This window comes from Poecilia reticulata, chromosome 15 (genome assembly GCF_904066995.2).
Source record: "Poecilia reticulata chromosome 15, P_reticulata-male-v2, whole genome shotgun sequence".
NCBI classification, from domain to species: Eukaryota; Metazoa; Chordata; class Actinopteri; order Cyprinodontiformes; family Poeciliidae; genus Poecilia; species Poecilia reticulata.
The window spans coordinates 15,147,209-15,160,176 of NC_088844.1; the positions used below are offsets into that span (position 1 = coordinate 15,147,209).

At 38.3% G+C, this 12,968-nt stretch overlaps 1 protein-coding gene across 24 annotated transcripts in view; it reads right to left on the reverse strand.

The window, feature by feature from the left end:
* kcnma1a (potassium large conductance calcium-activated channel, subfamily M, alpha member 1a) overlaps positions 1–12,968 on the reverse strand; it is a 166,117-nt gene that overhangs the window by 87,982 nt on the left and 65,167 nt on the right. For all 24 annotated transcript variants that reach the window (XM_081616491.1, XM_081616490.1, XM_017308918.2 and 21 more), the window contains exon 3: positions 7,274–7,335. In XM_081616491.1, coding sequence (XP_081472617.1) covers positions 7,274–7,335 — 62 coding nt within the window. The remainder of the gene's footprint in view (positions 1–7,273; positions 7,336–12,968) is intronic.

Genomic DNA, 12,968 nt, shown 5'->3' on the forward strand with positions numbered 1-12,968 from the left:
AAACAATACCACCCCTGAAAATAAGATGCGGGTTGTAGTTATACAATGAATCAATCAACAAGGTTAAAGCAAATGTCCATAAGTGATGTTTTTAATTTCCACTCTTCACTGGAAACGTGATGCACGTTGCACACAAATCAGCTGCATGCGAAATGTAGCTTTATTTACTGGGCTTAAATTACGTCATAGGTGTTTTGTGTTACTGCATTACAGGGGACAGGTAAGACAAGACATGTTGCCAACGTGTGATTTCAATGTCACTTTACACTCTACAATCACAAGGGATCTCTGGCAACACATTGCCAGTGTCCTACAGAAAATAGATCTGCCACAGTTCTTATTACTCTTTAAGTGCTGGCACAGCCTGGGGTTACACCATTCTGTCTGACAGGAGGAGGACACCAGAGAAGGGAAAGAGCATGGGAAAGGAAGAGCCCTTCAGGGCAGGAGATCTAAAACTGATTTAAAAAGGCTAAGCACATCTGTACTGACAAACATCAATGGAAGAAGAAGATCCAGTGTCCCAGTTAGCATAAACAAACTTTTCAGACACCCATGTTGTTTTAGTCTGGAGCATGGGCATCTATTTTAGGATGCACAATTCTTCCCCATCGTTGTGTCCTCCGATCAAGAACACCAGAAAACGCAGCCAGAAAGGTAAAACCCATTATTCTCAAGGGCAACAGAAGGTGTTGACGATGACGTTCCAAAAATAGCCCAAAACACCTTCAGTCAGTCAGTGGGAGCCAGTCCTTCGTCAGCCCGGACATGACCTTGGATAGCTGCAGGAGCGACAGAAAGGCCGTCCCTCGAGCAAACAACAACAACGCACTGCTGCCCACTTGACTAATGCTCACAACCATGGTACAACACACACCAAATAAGTCATTTCTGTGCTGCACAAATGTATTCCTGCTCTACTAATCTTGCACACATTTTTAAATACTGAATCAATTGTTGAATTTCATTCTTTCAAATTGGGAACATGCAGAAAAAGTCCATCATACAAATATGATTATATTTAGGATCGTATGTTTGTCTTTCATGTGGTGTTTTGAGAAGAATGAGTCTTGCTCATGTAAGACACAATGAAAAGAGGAGGAGGTGAAGCTGAAAAGGAGACTAGATTTGCACTTAAATGACTGATTTAGGTCAAAGTACCATTACTAAACTAAGAAACAGTTAAGTGCCTACAAGGATAGTGGACAAAAAGAAAATCTTCCAGGGACGCTAAAAATAGATGACTCCGTTTTTATGTGAACTGAAATGGCTCGCATCCCACTACAGACATTTCCCCTACCGAGTCATTTAAAGCACTCTGTGAATGAAAATAGCACATCACCAAAACAAACACAGACATTATGCAGTGTGGCTAAAAACAAAACAAAAAATTATTTAGTAGACACAGCAACTAACCCTTTGAGCAGCAAAAAATTACAATGTGGATTGCTACACATGGAAACCCCATGCACACATTGTCCTGTTCCATTTTTAGTCTGACCTCCGGTAATTTTATCAAAGCAAAAAATTACTTCAACCAAAACAGCTGAATCTGTCAATAACACAAATGTATCTCTGTGAATTAGCATATCATTGAATTAATGTGTATCTCATATTATATAAAATCACTATACACAAAGTGGGACATTTTATTGAAGTTTTATTTCAGTGAATTGTGTAGTTATGACTTGCAGTTTCTCACTCACAATAATAATTTGTGTCAACTAGTACTTGAAGAAATTATCCAAATCAGATCATTTACATCTTGATTTCTGCGATAAGATTAAAAAATCTTCTCGATAAGTAAACACACCATACTGAATAAAATAGGTCATTCAGAGAACAACACTCCTCAGTGTTAATGTCGTTACTGATTGAAAGAGTTAGTTGTTTTCAATATCAATTATGCCATTAATGTGTCAGTGGCGTGATTTTAAACACTCTACCGTTCAAATAAACTATACCTGAAAAATATGTTTGTGCAGGACAATGAAGAAAATTATGTACCACACCAAGCAACAGGCATCCAATAATATGGAAATAAATAAAAATACACCAAGTAAAGCAACAATGGAGAAAGCAATATATCAATGCATATTTAAACAAAATACACAAGCAACAGCGCACATAATTGTAGCGCTCCTGTACAGTTTTTAAAAAGCCTTACAAAGTTCTTAATGGTACGTGTTAGTGAATCCAGGTTTGCTGTAGGTATTCCATTTTTAGTCATTTCATTTTTTTATCCGTGAAAGAGCGTCTAAAAAACTTTGCACCAATAGGCAAACAATTGTAGCTATGTTATAAATGTTCATGTTGTTTTGTTCTTTTGCTCACAATGATTATCACCAGTCTTCTAGTCTGGTGGGGTGCTGCTGTCCGTGGTACTGAGTTGTCAGTTTAACACAGTTATAAGTTAAAGAAGTAGAAAAGTTTAACAATTAAACCACATGGTTAATTATGTATTAATCAACATAATTTAAAATTACATAACTTAAACTTAAAATTATTATCTATAGCATATTAAAAGGTGGCCAGTGTAGAGGTAACAGGGGTTTTGGTGAAATTTATCCAACAACAAAAAAATTGAAGGCAATGATGTGTTGATCAAGACCTGATTGTATAATTTTACATGGATTTCAATAAGTATCATTCACTGTACATGGTTCACTGTTATGCAGGAACTGCAGTGTAGATGCACCATTATTGGGTAAAGCATATCTAGACTGTGGACATCCAAAATCAGTCATGCTGTTTTAAACTCAATGTGAAAAAGAAACTCACCACTGCTGTTCAGATACAGCTAAATGATTCTCTTTGCTTCTCACACTGAACTGAATCACCTCTAAAGCATCTGCTGCCCCCAAAATCTCAGTCACTATTTATGTGTTTTATGGATCATCATTATCCCCCCCAAAAAATGATAAGATAAAGGGATCAGAATAAGCAATACCTTTGTGTTTTCTTGCAAGGGATTGACAGTAAAACAGAACAAATGATATCACCTGTAAATCAATGAAGTATTCCATGAAAACATTTGGTAAAACCTCTTTGTCCTTGAGAGACACAGAGGTTCCAACATAGTAAGTGAATGCTGTGATTTTTCACAATAAATGTCTTATTATCCGTTAATTGACGCCCAATTAGTAGATAAGACATAAAGCTAAAATGAGAAAATAGCTGTTAGCTAATAAACTGCTGGCATTCAGAAACTACACCTAATTCAATTAGTCATCAATTTTAGCAAAACCTTCCCCTTCCGTGTTTTTTATAAATTCCTGTCATTCTTTTAAAGACTAAAATATTGCCCTTCCCACATCTAAATCCTCTCAGCACCCAAGACGGAAAGGTCCTGCTCAGGGTTACCATTTGTCGTCAGAAAGTCTACAGAGCACGTCTTGCTCCTCTGCCATATTTCTCACCTTACTCCATTAATTAGTCATTAAGTGCTGTTTCTTTTTTCAGAGCTGTCATTGATCTCACACTACTGGTAGAGTTACAGTTACGAGGTGCTGCCTTTAAGGTATCTTGAATGCATTTTTTAAAAATTACAAAACTACTCCTGCCATTTAACTTGACTGTGCAGGAGCGTTCACACACACACACAAACACGCACGCACGCAAGTCTGCATGTGTGGCACAGTGAGATCGAGAGGGGAGAGAAATAGAAACTGAATTGGAGCAGGAACAAGGGCATCCCTTTAGGAGCAGCCTGCAGAGACTTTGTCCTACATTCCTCTTTGTTTCATGGGAGCACAGAGGAGGAAAAAAGGACGGATGGAGGATAAAAGATGAGCCAAGGTATTAAAGCAGATTCAGATGTGGGTGGGTAAGGACGCACGATCCTCCCATTGAAAACGCTGTGAAAATAGAATCGGTTTGGCAAGCGGAGTGTACTGCAGAGGAACAGAACAGGCAGTGTACTGTGATAAGCAACCACATTGTGAAAACAAACAGTGGGAAACTCATTTATATTAATATTGCATCTTGAAAGTTAACAATCCCCTCATTTAAAGTTTGTCGATGTGCTCTGGCAGAAGGCTTTCCTGTGTTTTTTCTGCAACCAGGATAGCACCCTGCAGAAAGGTGGGAACAGTAGGGAGAGTGGCTGTGCTCTATTGAAGTAGGAATACAAAATACATATTTATATTTAAATATATAGAAGCCAAGGTATGAATTAATGCCACTTATTTTCCCCAAATGTCTCTTTCTTCAGCACTCAACCACTCCCTCCCATTAGTGTTGCCTTTTTTTCCAGACAATTTCAAAATGATTTGCACTTAATCCAATGGCTAAAATAGCAGATTGGTTGTTGGTAGACAAACCATTGGAGGCTGCCTGGTCCAGGAGAGTGTCCGCCTTTGGTATTTGGGAGAGTAATTGCTTCCATTAAAAGAGCGACCTATAAATTCGTGCCTATTGATTGCTCAGTCATTAACATTTAATAGCAAAGGAGGCTGAGTGGGGAGAAGGTCGTCTGTGAAGCAGTTCACCTTGTGAGTATGAATAATACTGAAAGAAATTGTGTTAAACATCATTTTCTTATTTGTAACCAACCAACCTTTCATAAAAACGGTCAACATGACACACATTGGACTGTTTAACAGGTGAAAATAAAAATGTTTTCTGTGCGCATACAGTCGATTATATCAGAAACTTAAGCTGCTGTGACGGAAGCAAGTGTATAATGCAAGCTTTGGCGTGTTAGTGATGTTTAAAACCTCCAGGGTGGGATGAATCTCTAGTTTCCAACACAGAAGCATGTGCACATCCCAGTGACAAGCTTGACCTAATCACTATGATGAGGGGCCTCGTCGCAATGGGAGCACAAGAGATCAGGGAAGTGCCTCTGGGTAGCCCAATCATACACCCTGTAACAATCTAGAACCAAATAGAAACATTACAGACAGAAATCAAAGCTTTATGTTAACAATCATCACTTTCTGTATATGTTAATTGCTATATGTGGTACATTATGTTTTCAGTCATCCATCTTTGTTGTATTTTTGTGTATAGGTAGAACTGCCAACCTGGCTGAACAGTCCACCACTGCTCTGCCTGTGGTTTAATTAATGGATCGGTGTAACCATGTCACCAATCATTTAGGATTATTGTTCATGATTTAGATGAAAAAGATTCGACTCAAAACATTTTTAAGTCATTGTTTGATTATTGGAAAGTAAATTGAAAGACTTTCCCAAGATTGTCAGGAAGAAATATCACAGACAAATTACAACAAAGGTAGAGCCACAAACAGACTGAATAAAACAAGTCAGGATTTATTCCGAGGTACAAAGGATGACTATATTCATGCTAAGAATAATTTTCCACTGGTGCTAAGAGATAAGACTGAACAAGCTGGATTGTAATTTAGATTTATTTCAGCACATTTTAAACAGCATCTCTCTGTGCCTTTGACTAACTTTCCTCCAGGACATAATTTCACAGCTTAAAGAGTCCCAATTAAAATGAAAACACACCACAAAAATGCGCTTATGACTTTTATTGCAAAGTCCTGCACGATGTCTAAGAGGAAAATAAATCGGATGACAAAAAAAACAAGCAATTTTATAGACCTAATTTATAATTTGATAATGTTATGGTAATTAATAAGAAAAAACTTTAATAACTACAGATTATGCATTAAAACCTATAGTTTTGCTTAGAAAATTCAATAAAGCCAACTCCAAAGTACAAGCGGTTATATTTTTTAGATACCTTAAGCAAACCTGTTGCCCTCGATCTGAAAAGAATTGAAACAGGTCTCAATGGCTTATCGTGATGTTTTGTTGTAACTCTCAAAGTTACAGTTTTCTTTTATTTTGTTGCAGCTCAATATTAATCTAAATTCTTATACATCCTTTAAAAATGCTTTTTTAAAAAAAATAATAATAACGTGACATAGCAGTAGAATTTTATATGATTGACCATAACAGTAGTAGTGCTTAGATGTGGCATTCAAACTACTTTTTACAGATAAAAGTGTCAGAAAAGTGTGGCAGGCATCTATATTTATTAAAAAATTTTTATGGTAATTGTGCCCATTCTTTTCTGCATCGTATCTCAAGCTCCATGTATCATTATCTTCTAACGGTGACAATATTTACTCTACTTTTTTTTTTATCTACTCAATAAAATCTAAATAGAATATATTGATATTTGAAGTTGTCCATCCATCCATCTTCTTTACACCCTTGTCCCTTAGTGGGATTGGGAGGGTTGCTGGTGCCCATCTCCAGCTAACGTTCCGGGCGAGAGGCGGGGTACACCCTGGACAGGTCGCCAGTCTGTCGCAGGGCAACACAGAGACATACAGGACAAACAACCATGCACACACACACTCACACCTAGGGGCAATTTGGAGAGGCCAATTAATCTGACAGTCATGTTTTTGGACTGTGGGAGGAAATCGGAGTACCCGGAGAAAACCCACGCATGCACAGGGAGAACATGCAAACTCCATGCAGAAAGACCGGGGCCGGGAATCGAACCCAGAACCTTCTTGCTGCAAGGCAACAGACCAACTGTGCCACTGTGCAGCCTATTTGAAGTTGTAATGAGACAAAATGCTAAAAAAGTAGAAGAGATATGAATATTTTTGCAAAGCATTGTATTATGCATATTCATAACACGAGCACGGCATGATAGCAGAGTCTGTGTTTCCTCTGTCTCAGTCAGCCTACTCAAGTGGCTTCAATGGCAGCAATTACAGTCACACTGCACACATTCTCTCACCACCTATTACAAGGAGTTAGAATGAACAAAATGATTTAAGCATCTCTTCTTAGCTGCTGTATTCTGACTTTCCACACTGTGGCACACACTGCAGAGGTGACAAAGACGACAGGTCGATGAACACAGTGAGAATCCTAAAATCCAAGCTATCCCTCTAAGAGCTAGAAAATAAGTCAATATGTTGAAAAACTAGCTGCAATGGGTATGGGAGAGACGCCAGGACTGCAATCTGTGTCTGGGCGAGCGCCAGCAAGGGATTCACGTAAACTGACAACATCCAGAGTCCTGTGCACACACACACACACACAGAGCTGCCTTTGCAACATACACACCGAGTATCCCTGCTGCCATGGAAACTGATAGGCCTCCCATTGACAAAACCTCAAACGCATATGGGTTTACGATAGCATGCATCCCTTCTGTGGTGAGAATATGTCCTTTAAATCTTCAGCACACATAAATCTATTTGTAAATCATAGTAGATCAGTTCACTAGGTAAGAATATAGAATGAGTAGTGACTTGACTCTTAGAGATACTTACTCTGAGGAGTCTATAAAGTATATTCCGAGGGCTCCAATGCTGAGAGCAAAGACTAACACCACCTGAGGAAAGAAGGACAAAAAGGAAAGATTACTTGAAGTACTCAGTGGCATTAATCTTATAAATATGCTGATTAATGTGGTGGTCAGTAAAACAGTTGTGTTCAGCAGCATCGAAGATAATCCACAACAGTAGTTACAGCCTCTGTAATTAGATAGTACATTACCTCTTGCTTTACCTCCTGTCGGCTGTTGGACCCTAGACATTTCATAAAGCATGCACTGAATAATGAATGCCCCCTATATGTCAGCAAATACAGTCTATTGAACCCAGTCAATCCAGCACAATGAGAAAGCAAAAAATAATAAATAAAAGGGGACACACAGCTGTCAGAACAACTGACAGAAGGTGAAGCTACAACAGATGTTTAATATGTTCAGCGATGCTTAATTCATAGTGTTTGGGGATGGTTGACAAGTATGGAACAGCGTCCATAACATCCTACATTCCTACATTGAGTAAATCCTTGGATTGTAGAAAATTTTAACTATGCAGGAAAGTTGAGCATGTGCAGACGTACCTCTATTACCAGTGAGTTTAACTAAGAAGCAAGGGTACGAGAAAGTATTCACATATTATCTTGTTGCAAACTTAAAACTCAATCTATGCAAAAAGCAGCCTCTAATGCCATCATATGCAAGGACTGTGCAGCAATCCCCTCCAGCAGAGCCATCTTGCCAAAATGAGATTTCACATCCCCATCATCATTGCAACCATAACAATCATCATCTTCGCAACAGCTGAGCAGTGGAGCGACACATAATGGTTCCTCCCCAGCGGCCCTTCCTCCCATTCAGCCATCTCACAAAAGAAGCCCACTGTCCCCTTTGATTGGGCCGTCCATTATTGATGATGAGAGCTTGATTACTTTCATGCGGCTCTCCTTTGTATTCATTCAATGCATTGTGGCCGATGTATAAAATAAACACCAACAATCCTACTAAATGTTTTATGGTTTGCCACTTGGACTGAGGATGGTAGCAATAAAACCTTTTGAACCAACGACATCAATGATGGTCTACACAAAGAAGACAATGTGAAGGCTCAAACAGGACACTGTTCTAATACCAGTCATATTTCATAGGAGAAAGTCAGATAGGTATAAATAGACTAGAGGGTATGGTATAACTCAAATACCATATATATAAAAAAAGAAACACCAAAGTCAAGTTGAATTAACACAAACTGAGCATTGTTAATGAGTTCTGTATGTTCCGGAGTGTCCGAGAAAATTAATATATTGCTAAAAAAATTACAAATCATATAGTGGATTCTCTATTGTCATGTATTGTTACTTTCTAATATAACACTAACTACCAATGGTGCCAGGGCCACGGTGACAGTGCAAGTACTCAACAAATTAAAAACTGTTTCTGTAGTTGCAACCTGGTTCTCTACCGGGCCTCTACAGAACTTGACAATCTGCTGAGATAGTAATTTAGCAATTTGATTCAGGTGTGTGGGAGCACAAATCCATCTTTAAGATGTAGTCATACGACCTGGTTGATGCAAGTCTCAAAAGTGAAGATAAGGGCTTTATTTAAAATTCACACCCTGTATCTATGTATGTTACTCTAACTATTTATTACCAAGCCAGCAAATAAAGACTGTCTATTGTCTCGCCACAACACTCCTTAACTTCCACATTTAAACAGCTTTAAATTGCTATATTTTGGAACTCTACAGAAAAAGGAAAGTGTGACAGAGAGGCACACCAAATAAAAACAATGCAATTACAACACTGCAACTGGCTGTCCTTTAATTACAACATTAACAACACAAATGGTAGCATTTCCTTAACGAGTCTTTAAACAATGGGATGCATTTCATCATCTAGTTCATTATTTAAACCGAACTATGACTAGGTAATCCCCACTGAACAGAAATTTGTTTGCAGTTTAATATTCATAAACTCTTTAACAAAAAAAAAACCCTTCTGATGAGTTGGATGTATTTTTACACACTTACAAAGTGGAAACATAAATCAGGTAAAATTTTTATAAAAGGAAATTGTGCTGCTACTGTGGCAGTAATTGAGGAATAAAATGTTAAACAGCTTTCAAATTTTACAGAACCTGTTTAAACAACAAAATCAAACCAAGTCTCTGGACATCCAACAACAGATTTATGTTTTCTTAGTGAAGCTCCACGTCAAACATCTTTAATATCTAAAGCCATAATTTTAAGGATAACACACAAATTGACAACACATTTCTTTAGGACATTACATTTTGGAGCACTTAAGAGAAAATTAACATTTCCGTGAAGATAAGCTTCTACTCCAGCAGCGGAAGCAAAATAAGGGTAGGAATAGAGGGCTGGAAACGGGCCGAGAATTGAACGGTTGTTGAAAAGCCGAGCAGATAACAGTGAACACCACCAGAGATGAGCTGAAGAGATAAGAAACACCGTGATCTTAAACTGACCCAGTTATTCAGCTGTTAACAGCCCATCCACCACCTTCCACCCCCTCTTCCTTCTCTCTCTCTCTGAAAGGGTTAGGATAGTTTGTTTCAGAAAATCAAAACCCAGCATGTGTTGAAGTGTACTTGCTACCACAGTAATCACTGCTATTACTTTAAGGTTTATGAATTAGAAGCGTAGAGGTTGAGAGTGAGTCATACTTGTTACCAACTGCAATCATGTCAGCAGTACAGCATGTGACAGATGTGATGTCTGTGTTTCCTCTTAAATAGCTGTGTAGGTTTTCATCGGTGTATCCCTTTCTATATTTAAAGCGCTAAGCTATATCTGTCAGATGTTTTCCAAGGTGCACTTTAGCAGGCAATAGTGGAAGAGTGCAAGTATAAACCGGGCTGCGACAAATGTGTGTACATGTGCGAGTATGTGTGTCTTAACTTTAATGTGCGTGGGTTTCGAGTTCCAAGTACTGCAGGCCTGCTAAAGACGGCAGCTCTCACATGACACCGTCAGAATTGTAAACACATAATAATTTACCCACCTAAACACGCGATACTCTGTGTTTATTTGACAGTCAAAAGAACTTTATAAGCACACAGTGGCTCGCTTGTGGAAGTGCCTTAAAAGTGAGCCAAAGTCTTACACTCGACTTCCTTCTGCGACTGGGATCATGTCTGATGGCAAAGAGCGCCGGCCCAGCGACAAGAGAGCCGCAGAGTCTCAGAGACAGGTGATGCAGGCTGACAACTTACAGGATAATCACTTCACATAAGGGTCAACCACCAAGGTCAACGCACCACTGAGTAAAAATCACTCGTCCTCTTCATATTTCTGTTGGAGGCAGATTGGGGATATGAAGCGCGTGTTAAATGAAATGAAATACATAGGAAAGCAACTTTTTAGGGTTACTGGGTAAAAATGACATTAGAAAAAAAGGTTTCTAGTTTAAATCGAAGCAAAATAAAAAACTTGAAATTCTGTTTCAGACGTTTTAAATTAAACATGGAAATCCTCTATAGATAAGGTATTGACTGATCTTTTAACCCAGCCCATTTTCATAAAATCTGAAATGCTCCTTTAATGATGATATAATTACCAAGTAATTTTATCATCCCAATTATGTTTTATGATTTTCACAATGTCCGCATAACCATCATATTATTTCACTCACTTTTATGAAACCAGCAGGCTCAAACGAACATAAATATAACATTCAACAATAAGTGTTTTATTTATAAACCATTCATTTTCATCATTAACTAACTCATCCCTTTGCTGTCAACTAGAGGTGTGCCAATCGATCGGCCACCGATCATAATTGGCCGATTTCCGTGAAAAAGTGTATGATCGCTGATCGCCGATCACGGTCTCTTGTTGCCGATCACACAAACCGATCACCTGCATCTCATTTCACAGCCTGTCTGTGCAGCTGGTCTCCTCTTTCCTTCACACTGCGCAAACGTGCAGCAACAAATCCTAAGCGATGTGAAACTATAACGCACTGAGTGAATGGGGAAGTTTGCGTGTTGCAGAGGAAAATTGAAGCACGTCAAAATGCATCAACACGACGAATCTAATATGGCATAAAAACAATGCCATACTTGACGGAGTTTGGCTATGTCGAGGCTCACTGCAGTAAAAAAGACATATGGAGGATCAGATAGCAGGTAAAGCAGCGCACAGCTACAAACACTCACCCGGATTAGCATGACGGTCAGAAAGCTAAACAAATAACCCACAAAATTATTTAAATCATCGAGCTGCGATGTAAGAAGCTGGTTCTGTTCTCGCTGTTGAACCGCTGTAGCAGCTACCTGTAGCTCCTACGTAGCTCCGTATATTTCACAGACCGCCGCTTCTGCTCCACCTGGTAGTGATTCTCACACTGAAACTCTACTTAAAGCTGCAGCATCCAACTTAAAAAATAAATTTTACATATGTATTAAAACTTTCGCTGTCCTAACATGAGACAGATAATCTCTAAAAAATAATAATCTCCTCCCTGCTCTGTATGTTGCAAATTACTCCGCTCAGTCAGAAACAGCCAATCAGAACTAGCAGTAATCAGCTAGCCGCCATGCTAACAGGAAGTTTTCATTCAGTAACTCTGGATTGTTTATTGTAATGGAACCTGTTTTTGCCTTTGAATGTTAAGTTTTATACTTGAATTTTTTGGTAATGTTGAGAGGTTTTATTTTGACTCTTTTCATTGTTTAGCCTCTTCAGAGCCTTCATATGTTTTCAGTCTGTTAAAGATAGTATTACTGATAGCAGGACAATTTGCACAATGCCTGTTTTGTTTTTTTCTTGGAAAAACTTATTAAAAACAAGTTTTTGTCTAAATTAAGGTGAATTCAGGGTTCCTTTTTCCACATAATGTAACCGGTAGTAATAATAATTATGCGATCGGTATCGGTGATCGGCATCGGAATAGGCAGAAAAAAATCTGATCGGCACATCTCTACTGTCAACAAGTCCTCGTGCCACCGTTTTTAAAAGGTAGTAAAATCATGTAATAATCATGATTATGTGTATAAAGAAGTCTTAAATTAGTGCTGTGCAAAAATTATTCACCAGGAGGCTTCTTGTTTGCCATCAACTCAGGCTTTATTAGGATGAGAGATTCCCTGAAAATGAATCCATTAGGCACGTTGTTTTACACGACTGAGTCAGAGTATAATTACATTTATTTGAGCCATAAGTGCCATAAATGTGCTTTTTACTATAATCTTTTGCTGTATTAATAAACTGAGAAAAACTGAAATGAGTTTTGTGGTGTACTGGGAATTATTTATATGACAATAAAGGATTGTTTATAGTACTAAACCGTTTGCTGCTACGTCTCTAACGACTATATCCGTCTAAATGTTCCTAGATAGATACTCCTTTCTTATTCACACTAACATCAGCAGCTGTAAACACGCAGCATAAAAAACGATCTTATTGGCAGGCTGCTTTGTTTGGTGAGATCAAAGGATTTGTTGTATTTGTCACATCGGCACACACCGGGATGCATTCTGGTTTCAAACTCGCATTGAGCCTCAGGTCAGAAATACAGGAGAGATTTGACTGAAAGTATAAATACGCAGAATGCATGAATATTTTAAAAGGCCACTGGCTGTTTGAGTTGTAGCAGATGAAACTGTAATGATTTTTAACCAGTCACAAGCAAAAAATAAAAAAAAAATTAAAAAGTTACTTTTTACTTAATTTA